This window comes from Dermacentor andersoni, chromosome 2 (genome assembly GCF_023375885.2).
Source record: "Dermacentor andersoni chromosome 2, qqDerAnde1_hic_scaffold, whole genome shotgun sequence".
Taxonomy (NCBI): Eukaryota; Metazoa; Arthropoda; class Arachnida; order Ixodida; family Ixodidae; genus Dermacentor; species Dermacentor andersoni.
Genome location: NC_092815.1, coordinates 77,131,308 through 77,145,003, shown reverse-complemented (window position 1 = coordinate 77,145,003; position 13,696 = coordinate 77,131,308). Strand labels below are relative to the sequence as shown.

Genomic DNA, 13,696 nt, shown 5'->3' with positions numbered 1-13,696 from the left:
CCACATGACAGCAGCGATCCTCAGGTTGCTCATTCTCCAGATCTACGTGCTCTTATCCGCACCATCATCCGCGAGGAGCTTCAACTACAAGACCTAAAGCGTCCCCCTGCTGCCTGCGCACCAACCCCCACCTTCGACTTGCGCGAGGTCGTAAAGCAGGAGTTGACAGCGATGACTACACCCACGACGCATCTTGCTCCGGTAGCGCGCTCCACCCCTACCTACGCGGATGTTGTTTCGCTACCCACCCCTACCGTGACTTCCGTGCCTACTGGCGTTTCCTATGACCATTTGGCTTCGATGGGAACCAGAGCACTTGCTGCGCCATCGTACCCTCAGTGGCGTCCACCTCGTCCGGTTTGTTTTTACTGTGGCATACGCGGCCATATATCTCGCTTCTGCCGCCGGCGCCAGCAGGATGAAAGGCGAGGCTATGCTGAGCACGAAAGAGACCGCACTCGCCGATCAGACGACTACTATCCCGGACCGCACTCATTCCCTCAACAGCGTTCTCCGTCTCCACCAGCTGCTCCCAATCTGCCTCATAGTTCCCGTTCGGCCAGACGTCGTTCTCCATCCCCTTACCGGCGCTCTACATCACCACTTCGTCCCACTTCCCATTTTGTCGACCAGCACTCGGAAAACTAACTGTTGCAGTTTTTGGAGGGGAAACTGCTTCTTATCGGTCTTCAAAAATTCCTCCTGTTCGCCCGGCCAACATGCTTTCTGTGACTGTCGAAGGTGTTCCCGCATCAGCTGTCATCGATACCGGTGCCGCCGTTTCTGTTCTTCGGAGTGATCTGTGTTCCCGGCTCCGTAAAGTAAAAACGCCTTATCTTGGACCTATTTTGCGTGGCGCTAATAATGCATTCATTCACCCTGACGGACAGTGTACTGCTCGTGTTCTCATCGACGGCATACGCCACCACATCGAGTTTATCATCCTTCCAACGTGTATCCATGAACTTATACTTGGTTGGGACTTCCTACATTCTGCTTCAGCCGTCATTTCATGTAGAGAAGAAGTTGTCCACATCACAGATACAGAGCTTGAACCTGTTGCGGACTCTTCACTTTCATGCGTGAACTTGGTCCTCGCTTCAGACTACGTCCTGCGTCCTGGTCACGAAGACGTTGTAGCCGTAACGTCCAGTCAGATCGCCGACGGAGACGCCCTAGTCGCCCCTTCTTCCCGCTGTACTTCTCGCGGAATTCTCATTGCCACCTGTCTCGTCCGGTTTTCACGCGGCCGCGCCCTTCTGTCTGCTTGCAACACGACCCCAGATCCTGTGATGCTGCCCAAAGGGATGACTGTGGCAACCCTCGCCGACACTCAACCAATCTCTCTAGTCACGCTTTGCCCTTCTTCATCGCCAGCACCAACCTCAGGTTTGGATGATTCTTTCCCTCCTCCAGCCGTTCTTGGTTCTGACCTAACAGCCGCGCAGTCCGAAGCCTTAATGGTGGTCTTGGCAAAACACAAAGCCTGTTTCGATAGCTGTTCCTCTGTGTTGAGCCAAACTCCTGCGGCTACACACCGTATCGAAACCGAAGGTTCCGCTATAATACGACGACGCCCCTATCGTGTATCGCCGTCCGAACGAAAGGTCATTGAACAACAGGTCGCTGACATGCTTGCGCGGAAGATAATACGACCTTCATCTAGCCCATGGGCGTCTCCCGTGGTCCTGGTAAAGAAGAAAGATGGCTCAGTTCGCTTTTGCGTGGATTATCGAGCGCTCAATAAGATCACGCGCAAGGACGTATATCCAATACCTCGAATTGACGACGCTTTGGACACACTACAAGGGGCGGAGTATTTCTCCAGCATTGATCTTCGATCAGGATATTGGCAAATTCCGATGAACGAGACTGACAAAGAAAAGACCGCATTCGCTACACCGGATGGCCTTTATGAATTTAACGTGATGCCTTTTGGCCTTTGCAATGCTCCTGCCACATTTGAGCGCATGATAGACAACGTACTTCGTGGTCTAAAATGGAAGACATGCCTCTGTTATCTGGACGATATTGTCATCTTTTCGTCTGACTTCAGCCAACATCTTCAACGATTAGACGAAGTTCTCAAGTGCCTTGCGAATGCTGGTCTCCAGATCAATACAAAAAAATGCAAATTTGCAACCAAAACAATAAAAGTATTGGGTCACGTCGTCTCAAAAGATGGCATCCAGCCTGACCCCGACAAGATTAGTGCCGTTCTTCAGTTTCCTCGCCCCCAGCAACAGAAAGATCTACGTAGTTTCCTCGGCTTGGCGTCATATTTTCGTAGGTTTATACGCAACTTCGCAGCAATAGCAGCTCCTCTACACAAGCTACTGGTTACCGGTGCCTCTTTCACGTGGACTAGCGACTGCGAGTCGGCTTTTCAAGCTCTTAAGCGGCATCTTACTTCCGGACCAGTGCTTCGCCACTTCGATAATCGTGCCCCCACCATACTCCATACTGACGCAAGCGCACAAGGTATTGGCGCAGTACTTCTGCAACGTAATACAGCATCTAAAGAGCAAGTCATAGCATATGCCAGCCGAACACTTTCTCCAGCTGAGCGGAACTACACCATTACAGAGCAAGAGTGCCTGGCTATCGTTTGGTCGATTCAGAAATTTCGCCCATACCTTTACGGCCGCCACTTCACCATCGTCACCGACCATCATGCTCTGTGTTGGCTGTCATCAATGAAAAACATGTCAGGACGCTTAGGACGCTGGATACTCCGCTTGCAGGAATATGACTTCACTATAACGTACAAGTCTGGAAAACACCATCATGATGCAGACGCATTGTCTCGCTGCCCACTCTCACTCTCTCCAGGTAACGCGCCGTCGTCTTCCCAACCACGTCGTTCCGATGCTACGCCTGCCTCTCACCAACTCTCGATAACATCCCTGGACCAAGTTACGCTTTCATCACGCTCTGATTTCGTCTCGCTTCAGCGGGCCGACTCCTACTGTCGAGCTCTCATGGATCGCCTTAGTGGGTTCGCCGAACCGCCCAACAGCCGCTTGCGACGCCAACTTCGACAATTCCGCCTTCAAGGTGGCGTGCTACACCGCTACATTTACCACCCAACAGGTCACCGGTGGGTCCCAGTTCTACCTCGCTGCCTTCGTTTGCGGGTATTAGAGGCACTTCACGACGATGTATCGGCTGGCCACTTAGGCTTCCACAAGACATACGACCGCATAAAGACCCGCTGCTTCTGGCCTGGCCTATCCTCAACGGTGGCCAAATACATTGCCTCTTGTGCGTCATGTCAGCACCGCAAACGCTCGACATCCCCTCCTGCCGGTTTACTACAACCTCTCCCTTGCCCGGACGCACCTTTTGAATTTGTTGGCATTGATTTATATGGTCCCTTGCCGTTGACACCCTCCGGTCACCGTTGGATTGTCACTTCGGTCGACCATTTAACAAGATATGCCGAGACTGCCCCTCTGCGATCCGGCACCGCTTCTGAGGTCGCCGACTTTTTCTTGCGCGCCATCGTCTTGCGCCATGGGGCTCCTCGCGTTCTTCTCAGTGACCGTGGCAAGGCGTTCATTTCACAAGTCCTCGAGGAAGTTCTTCGAGCCACTAATACCGTCCACAAATCTACGTCCACTTATCATCCGCAAACCAATGGCCTTACTGAGCGCTTCCACCGTACGCTGTCTGACATGATTTCCATGTACATCCGTCCTGACCACACTGACTGGGATAAAATTCTTCCTTTTGTGACATTCGCATATAACACTGCTATTCAACGAACTACCGGCTACAGCCCTTTCTTCCTTGTGTATGGACGATCTCCTTCCACCATATTCGACAGAGAACTATTTTTCGCACCTTCTTCGCCTAACGCGTCGCTTCCGGAAGATTTCGCTGCCCGAGTTGCACATTGCCGTCAAATCGCCCGGCAAAGCACAGAAGCTACCCAAGCTGAGCGCAAGCGTTACTGCGACAACAAACGCCGTGACCTACGTTTTCACCCTGGAGACCAAGTACTGCTTTGGACTCCAGTCCGCACCCCAGGCCTCTGTGAGAAGTTCCTTCCACGCTACATTGGCCCATACACCGTTGTGCAGCAAACATCTGCAGTGAACTATCTCGTTCGCCCAGTACACTCCGTCACTGACCGGCGCCGCCGGAATGCTGAAATTGTTCACGTCTCGCGGATGAAGCCCTTCACTCCCCGTTTAGATAATCTCTAATCTGCGGCCAGGCTGGCCGCTTCCATGACGGGGGGAAGTTAGTGTAAGCACTATTAACGTACTTCGTCGTTTTCATTTGTACATAGCCATCATCATCTTCACTGTTCTTCGACTTCTTCGCGCGTGAGCTGGGGGCGTTGCCTTTGGTGGAATAAACAGCGCTGGACAACTTGATCGGTCTCGGTATTATAATATATATATATATATATATATATATATATATATATATATATATATATATATATATATATATATATATATACGTTCGCGCATGTCTCGCGCAAGCCGTCGTGCATGTCGCCGACATCGTGAACAGTGACACCGAGTGCGTGGCTGGGACTGTGCGGAGGTCGGGAGCAGGGAGGCACGGAACGAAATACTGTTCTGTGCCTACGAGAACGCCGGTGCCCGACATCAAGCTCCTTAACCAGTGGGGGCAAACTCCCCTGTAAGTAGCTAACTCCCCTGTTTCGGTGGCAGAGGTAAGTGGCGCCATCTATGAAGAGGGCGAAGCGGAAAATCGGTTTCCCTTGCATAGCCTCGTAGATCATCGAGCGCACGCGCGCCCATCCAGATGGCTGGTTTCTTACCCCCTCAACTCCTCTCCCCTCGCTCTCCCTCGTAACTCCCTCACCTTCGACTGTGTCCGCGCGCGCGCCGTGCGGCCCCGCCGGCCGGGCGCCAGCTTATCCCTCTGCATTACGCTTCATGTTTCGTTATCTGCTGTTATCGGGAAGCGTGCGCTGCTGTGCGTTGACCGGCGTGGGTAGTTGCGTCAGTTTCGTGGTCCTCGATAGCTGTGTGCTTGTTCTCCGCGATGTTTCACCCGTTTCACGACTCGTACCGCTCGTGCATCGTGCAGTGGTGCCCAAATACCTAAAAAACAAGCCCTGCAAGGTTGTTCCCGGTGCATAAAGACAACAGGTGAGCGCGCAGACCCAAGTACATCAGAAGGCGCACGTACACAAACACAGCCCTGACCATGTGTGTGCTCCATGAGCCGCCGTACGTCGTTGCGCCTTCACTGTGCTACATTTCCCTCTTGCCGTAGAGAAAGTTGACAAATAGATGTTCCTCTTCATTGTCGCCTGGTGTATGACTTGTGTTTTTCTGTGCCAAGTCTCATTCTGCAACTTCAGTAACTTGCCCAGCTTTATGGGCACGTTGCAAGTGCTAGGCGGCGCCCTGTCTTTCCGACCCCTAGCGCCATCTGAGGAATAGTTGCGCGAATGTGGTAGGATTACTCACGGCGTCAGCAGCCCGCACTGCGTGTTTGGCGTCCTGTCAAACGGTAGCGATGGCGCGAAACAGCGTGCCGATATTAATTTTAACCGGGTTTCTCGGAATTACAAGATCTTCATAGCTTTTTTCGTGAAAAGAATTTAGAAAAAGGAAGTCGTCTATTTGAAGTGGGGCACGTCTACGACGTGAGGGAAGTGTTGAACTCGCACTGATCGGAAGTAACAGCTAGGTTTATTCCGCAAACGAAAAATAATGCACCAGCGAGATGCGTGAAGCTCAGCGTAATTTACTTCGTTATCTGCCGTGTGGACGCATGAAATTGTAGGCGAAATTGATTCTTGAAAATCGGCGACAGCAGACAAATCCTAGCGGGGAGCTGCGATTGCCGTGCTGGCATCGCAGGGAAGTGCAAGGACGCCGCGGTAGTTTCCCTGTACATACATGACGGCAAATACGAATCGAAAACATCTCATCCAAGAACGTGGGGCGTACGAACGACTCGTAAGACCTACCAGAGGTATTCTAACGTTGCTCTCCCCAAACACAAAAAAGGGGATGAACTTACCAGTTGTGTTAGACTACGCTGGGAAAATATTTTCGCCCAAGTTACTGGAAGTGCGATACTTTTATGTTGCGATTTTTCAGTGCGTGCAAAGGAAGTTCCAATAAACCACGTTGTCAAAAATTTTGGTGATCTCATCTGCACTATCGTTGATATGCTGGGCGCAGAAGAGTGTATGCCAGCTCAGCTGGCTGCAACCCCTCCTCAAATCTCTCAGCAAGCCCTAGCGCTGTTTGAATGGGAGAGGATTGGGAAAGAGTTCCACGGCTTTACTGCGGTACAGTGTAGGAACAAACTACTTTGTTTGATGCATATCCTGGTACGCACTGCAGGCAGTGGCGTAGCAAGGGGGTAGGGGGGGGTGCGTGGGCTCCGGGTGCAAGGGGCCAGTGGGGGGGGGGGGGGGGGGGGTAGGGGTGAGGTCATATAGGTCTGGGGACACACGGAAATTGTTGATATCCTCGCCTTCCTCCAATAAACCCGGGGGAGCGGGGGGGGGGGGCAGAAGACCTATGGGACCCGGGTGCCAGACGACCTAGCTACGCCACTGACTGTAGGTGTCCCGTGTGTGTGTGTGTGTGTGTGTGTGTGTGTGTGTGTGTGTGTGCGTGTGTGTGTGTGTGTGTGTGTGTGTGTGTGTGTGTGTGTAGCTGCCATCATTGCTGTAAAAGCAAAGCATTCAGCGTTATAACGCACTTGGCATAACGCCGGAATATAAAACAGCTTATGCCGTCGGACGAGCGCTATCCAGTGTTGACGCCGTTCTGCTTCATACGGTCGGCTTGGAAACCTGTAAAACTTTGTTCCTCGTGAGTTGGTGTACGTGCTGTTGCAGCCCACTACTCAACAGCTCGGGTTGCACTTGGGCATCTGCTAGCCGCCTGGTTAGCTCAGATGGTAGAGTGGCTGCCCCGGAAAGGCGGTGGTCCCGGGTTCGAGTCCCGGACCAGGACGAATTTTTCTTCAACTATGAGGCTTTTCTTTCGAGGAACCCGTATGGGTTTCCTTCGTAGCAATTGCTACGAACGGGTGGATGTCTGATTTTCCCTTTATTCATTACGAAAAGTATGTTTGCTTTGGGCACCGGGACATCATTGGTTGCACTTGAATGAAATGGCTGATTCACTCGCACGAGCATCTCTGAACGGCCCTATCATATCTGTTTTGCCGACATCAGCTTTGTATGTCACCGCGGCTAGGCACAGAAATTTCGCTATATCTGAAAACTCTGCAATATCCATGCTAACGCCGTCTTCTGATTTCCACCATCTTGGCTTCCCATGGAATATTAATTGGTGTCCTTCAAGGCAATTGGAAGTTTCTTTTACAAAATTGAGATGTCATATACCTCCTCTAAAGTTTTACTTACACAGGCCTGGTCTCGCAATTTCCCCTCTGTGTTCTTTTTGCAGTGCACCTGAAACTATCGAACATTACTTTCTCTTGTGCCGCCGCTTTCTAAGACAAAGAAAACTATTAAAATACTCATTTACCAAACTTGGCCTATCGCTAACCTCGTCAAGCATTCTTTCTTTTGGGGCGACTTCACTGGGATCCAGCCACAGGGATGCTTTTCTGGCAGCTTACAATTTTATTAGAGAGACAAAATTAGTACCTTGCTGAATTTCTAAAGTTATTCATAATTTCTATTATTTCATTTCTTTACGTTAACTTATTTTATCGAAATTCTTAACAATTTTTAATTACACTTCTAAATCACAGTTTTATCGTCCCACGCTCCACTATACAAATCTAGTTTCTCTCTACTTCTAACCTTACGGAAAACCGCCTGCTTCTTGGCCATACCCCATAGTGGGTACGCGCCACTTGAAGACACAATCTCGTGGAACGAGATATTCTACTAGCGCTGGGAAGCCATGGTGCCACCACAAAATTGACCGTCTGGTAAGTCCAATGCCGCTTATTTCGCACCGTCTTCTTTGTAGTAAAGTCCCTAGATTTTGAGCTCTTGTTCAAGTAGCGACATCTCCTCTCACACGCAGCCGGCGTCGGCCGCCGCGTTCTTAACTTCCTGAAGCGGCGCGCCCGCGTAGATAGCACCCGACCGTCAACGGCCGCTCATGCACCGCATGAGTCAAATATAAGTTTCAGTCATCGTGCCAGACAGTGAAATACGAACCCAAATGCGGCTTAATACTGCGCTGGTGAGGTCGAGCGCGAAATTTTCCGACACAATTCTTACCCGTACTTAGTAGGCCTCTTCGAGTTTCGGAGTTCTGGCAGCGCGCTGGCAGCCAGACGACAGCCAGGTAGTTGCGGTCTTGACAGGAAGTGACGTGTCTAGGATCCCAAGACAACCGGAAGCTGCTTGAAGTTTGCAAAATCGAGCGCCGTGCCCGTTCCCGGTGCCCGTTCCTCTTGGGTCCACGAGGAGAGGCGAGACCTGGACAAGTCCTTACGAGAACGACACTTCGACCGTGAGTAGCTCCGGCGGCTGGTCCTTTGGCGTGCTGAAGTTCTAGAAGCTGCAGCGCAACGGCAAATTTTGCTATTTCTGTCAATGATTCGCCTTTAGTGTAAAACTGCCAAATTTCGTTAATCATTCTAGCGTGTGCGGTGAAGTGAGCATGTGCCTAAAAAGAAAATATGTGCAAAAAAGGTTGATGCACGTGTGCTTGACTTTTTAGAAAGTTACTAGTTCCCCCTTTTATGATTACTCACGAATAAGCTGTTTTGTTGTTGCGCCTGGTTTTCCGTCCTTTGTACTGCGCTATCTTATTATTGAAAATGCTGCACTAACTGATCTGTGCTTCCACAATTATGTTCTTAGCCCAGTTCGCTTATGACGCATGAAGGTTGTAATTAATTTTACTAAACATTTCGTTCAAACGGCTCTCGACACAAGCAAGGAAGCCAGGTAGCACCAACCAAGAAAGGCCTTGCGGTGGCCATCTGGAGCAAGCAACGTCACGTGGTCCTGAGGTGTCCGTTGCTCGTCATTAGTAGCATTCCAAGATGCTCCACGATTTCACGGGCTGCCGTTGCGCTCTATTTGATTGCGCTTTGAGGAATCAGTGGTCCGTTCCGAGCTGCACTGGTTCCTTGCTCTGGATGCGTGTAAAATGCCCAGAAGTGTCCCAACGAAACCACATTACCCAATTTGAATGGAATTTGTTGTTTACGACCAAGACCATCTGATTTTTGGAAGGATCAGCGTTTTTTTGTTTATTCTTTCACATTTTGTTACAGTTATTCGAATGTAATCCCTAAAATAGCAATGCACCATCTTTATTGGCGTATTTATTCAAAAATTGCCATATGTATTCAATACGGTACTAAAGTTTTTCTTCTATCACTGAATTTGCTCATACCTTGTGTTGCATCCTTTACTATGGTATCCCTCGCAATTTTCAGGATAATAGCCAACAAACAAATATCATGAAACAGAACACCGACAGCGCATGTCTGTTCTGTTAAATTTTCTCAGATTGAAATATAAAAAATGCGAAACAATACCAGAAGATTGGCCACGCAAGAGGCCGTGTTTCTACCAAAAAGCTCGCCTTCATGCACGCCGTTCGCCGCCAGCGTTTCCCTGCGAACAATGCGGCTACATAAGCTGCAGTTGGCGGGAAGCGTGAGAAGCGGTCGGGCATGTTTGAATGCTACGGGCGTCCACTCTCAAAGGCAAAGCTTAAGCGTCCTCAAATTTTTTGTGTGGTGTAAGGCTCGAATTACATCCGCATGCGACGGCGTCAAGCATTTCTATGCGGAGTGCCGCAGCAATAATGGTCACTGAACAGTTGTATAGCTTTTGATTCGGTTTCCCAACTAATGCGGTAAATTTTGTATGTTCTGAAGTAGGCTTGAGGTGTGGCGCTTTTAGTTAAACATTGCATTTGGGAACATGATAAATCCGCCTGTTGGTGATGCTCATGCATTTTTGCAGGAACAAAATGGTCTGGACGGTAAATTTGATTAAAGTTGTGGTCGGGCAGGAAAAGACCGAGGTCAACGAAGCCCAGACTCATTTGAAAAGGTAAGGTCCACTGAGCAGTCACGTGAAGAGCACAACGGATGCTACTGCCGCCAAGAAGTTACGCGAAAACATGCAGACGAGAGGAAGTATACATAAAGTAGACAAATGAGTATCAATAACTGACTAAAAAGCGTCAGCTCGTCTCAGCTCAAGAACTGTCACTGTCAATCGCAGAACCGCTTGGCCTCTTTCACATCCATGGTACTAGTCCGTGGCAATATTACCGGCTGTATGTCTCTTCAGAAATCTATAAAGTTTCAGCAGAGGCAGAACTATCCATCACATTACTGCTAGTTGATTGACAATGATAAAAACACCTAACGTTAAAAAGAATTTTATTTTTTGAGCAGATATTTTAAAGCCCTGTTTTCGTCTTGTCAGGCAGTCAGGGTCACGCGGTGTTCTCGGGAGAGTGACAGTCGGCACTAGACCTTTTATTATTCACACCTAATAAGTACGGGCGATCCAGAAGACCTTGAAAAGGAGGAAAATGTTTTGCTTTTCTCTCATGACACAACCTTCTCTTTTTTTTTTTTCAGGTGGGGGAAAGCTCAGGCTTTGCCTTTGATGATGTTAGTGAGCACCGGTAAGATATGTTTTCTTATATCCGTTCCCTTGTGTAGTTGACTAAATTGAGCGCTAGAAAACAATCACCAATAAATTAGTAAGCCTAATGTTATCAATGTTGTACGCATAGCTAGGACCAAGCGACGCTTTGCTCTTTCAAACGTACCGGGATTACCGGGAGGTCTCTCATGCATATTCAAGAAGACACGGACGCACTTTTAAGATGAAGCTGTAGCTCGGGACCTCCTGTATCTTTACATGGTTGCGGAGAATTCAATTTTCTTAGCATCTACGGGACTGATTCCTATGAGTTCTGTTGCATTAATGAAATATATATTAATCTCGATCAGGAAGCTGATTTTAATTTTAGTCGTACTTTTTATTTTAATAATATTGAGTCTTTCAAAACTTGAATAAGCTAGGATTTGAGCCAATGGAATTGTCAACCTGCAATATCGAAATAAAAAACAATATCCGATTCGGTAAAATTCAGCTGTTACCACAATTAACACCGACAGAATTGACGTATCAAATAAACGACTAGTTCCTGAGTAGGACATTTGCGCTGTGGGGATGCGCGACTTTCGCCGGTCCCCTGATATGTTCTTCCCGCATAGCGCGTCTCCTGTAATCCGGCTTCACCGCGTGGCCTGGCGCCCGCGACGGTCGGAGTGGTACAAGCGCAGTGCGAGAGAGGGCGCGAGTGTTGCGCTGCTAACGCCGCCGATAGGCGGGGTTACTTGGGCGCCGAAAGAGAAGGAGCTTCCTTTTTGTGGTCGGGACAGCAAGCAGTGCACCGACCCATGCTTCTGCGAGACCGTCTCGCGTGGCCGCCCTCGAACGCGCCACCGTTCGCGTGACCGTACACGCGAATGACCAGGCGCTGGGATCCAGCAGGGGGCCAACATATTCGCTCGCTATCCGGTCGCGGTGAGTCGGACTTCTAGATTTGTCGTGCGCCCATCGGCATGTTTTGTGGATAGCAACTCGGCTAGCAGGCATTGATCTATGAAAGAAGCAATAAATGCCCTTGTGATTGTTTGCACTACTGTGTTGTCGTTCCTTTGTCCCAAGAGCACGGGAGGAGAACCCCACAGCGTAAGCCGTGTTAACATTGTAACAAATTTACGTAAACAGACATAAATCAAATTTCTTTGCTTGGTGTGCTCTAACAGATGCGTTTACAAAACAGATGTTTAATTTTCGTCTAACATTACGGATTCGTAAACTCAGTGCTTCAATCTTTATCTTCAAATTCTCGAAAATTTTTGCATTTGTGTAAAAGATTTGGGGAATTCGGCTTTCTACCGTTGCTAGAATTTAACAATCTCTCCAAAATTCAACGGCTTCTATTTTGATCAGGCCAGCGGCTCCCAAGAGGGAATTTCTGCGTTGGGCATGTATTTTATCATAGGGGAATTTCAGTTGGCCCCGAGCTAAAGCTTCCTCGTAATTCTTGATAGCAACGTAGAAATCCAGAATCAAAACACGATGTACAAAACATTGTGGTGGACCAGTGGAGCTTCCGGATCATTGTATCTTCTTTAGCTAAGCTTCTCTTAGTTGGTTTGTGTGTCATTAGGTAAGGCGGCAGGCAATATCTTAGAAGTGATCCCTGCTGTAATGTGGCTCATCCTCACATAGGCCTTTTTCCTGTGTGATGCGAACTTTTTGCAGTGGTATGAATAGTTATCACCATTTTCGTATCCCCACCCACGCAACCTCTCGTGTGACCTTGTTACAGCGTTTCGCACGTTACGTCGAAGAAAAAGTCTATCGCGCCCACTACGTGCGTGCCGCAGCATTCTGTTCTCAAATGCGGCGAAAAATTCATAAACACTCTGCATGCTTCCCGCAGTGGTTCCACGTTGGTTGCATCGCATTGACGAAACATTAATCTTGGCATGCTGGCGAAATTCCTGCTTGCGACGAGCATCGAGGATGCGCACATGACAGTTTGCGACAGCTGTAGGTAGCCTACTAAAGCTGAGATAACGAAAATCGCAGAGCAAGATAACCTTTGCCGCGAGGCATGAATGTAACAGCCACATCGATCACATCACATCGACCACATCAACTTTCTTTGATATTTTAGATCAGAACAATTTGTATCAGTATGTGCACGAGCCATCGCGCATTGATGGAACAGGTCACGTACTCGACCTTTTGCTCTGTAACGCACATGATGTTATATACAATGTACGGGTGTTGCCAGGTTTGAGCGATCACAACGTTGTTCTAGCAGATTTATCAGTTCAGTATGTGAAGGTTCCAAAAACACCTGGTCGAAAGATTTATGCCTACAGCAGGGCCAACTACGATGGGATTAGCGCTGCTTTCGAGTCATTCTTTCCAACTTTTGACGCACTCGCAGATAATGCAGATATCCAACAACTGTTGAATACTTCAAACTGAAAATGTTTGAACTACGTGAAGCGTTTATCCCATCATGAGTTATATCAAGTAGGCGAGCTCGAGATAAACCCTGGTTTAACACAGAGTTACGGGCCCTTGTTCGACGACAGCGACGAAATTATCAAAGATATAAGGCGACTAATTCGCCAGAGCATTTGGCCTTGCTGAAAGCAATAAAAATTGAATTTAAACAAAAATCTGACATCGCTAAGGACGCTAAGGATTTTAAATCTAGGAGAAAGACTTGTCAGGGATACCAAATAATGTTGGAGGTATGTGAAGCGTAATGGCAAGGACAACAGATCGATACCTGCTTTGAAAAATGAGGAAACAATTATTCATGATAATGAGTATAAAGTTGAAATTTTTAGCCGTTATTTTTCATCTGTGTTTTTGCTGTCTAGCTCCCGTACTGTTTCTTTTGAATTACCTGCTGAAATAGACCACATGCCGGAAGTCACCTTTTGTGTCAATGGTACCCGTAAATTATTAAAAGGTGTGAACCATGCTAAGGCATGCGGCCCTGATGACATTCCTGCCGCTATCATAAGGATTTGTGCGGACGCGTTATGCTTTTATTTCACCCGGTTGTTCCAGAAGTCCCTCAATGAAGTAGACATGTCTGATGATTGAAAATTAGCGCGGTCGTGCCCATACATAAGAGTGGGGTGCGAAACTCAGTTCAGAACTACAGGCCCG

The 13,696-nt window shown here is 48.5% G+C and overlaps 1 protein-coding gene across 1 annotated transcript in view; it reads left to right on the top strand.

Annotated features, from left to right (window-relative positions):
- LOC129384129 (bumetanide-sensitive sodium-(potassium)-chloride cotransporter-like) overlaps positions 1-13,696 on the top strand; it is a 129,937-nt gene that overhangs the window by 33,611 nt on the left and 82,630 nt on the right. Inside the window, exons 2-4 of the mRNA XM_072286443.1 lie at positions 8,321-8,453; positions 9,926-10,015; positions 10,555-10,601. Of these exons, the coding sequence (XP_072142544.1) occupies positions 9,933-10,015; positions 10,555-10,601 (130 nt within the window). The 5' untranslated portion in view covers positions 8,321-8,453; positions 9,926-9,932. The remainder of the gene's footprint in view (positions 1-8,320; positions 8,454-9,925; positions 10,016-10,554; positions 10,602-13,696) is intronic.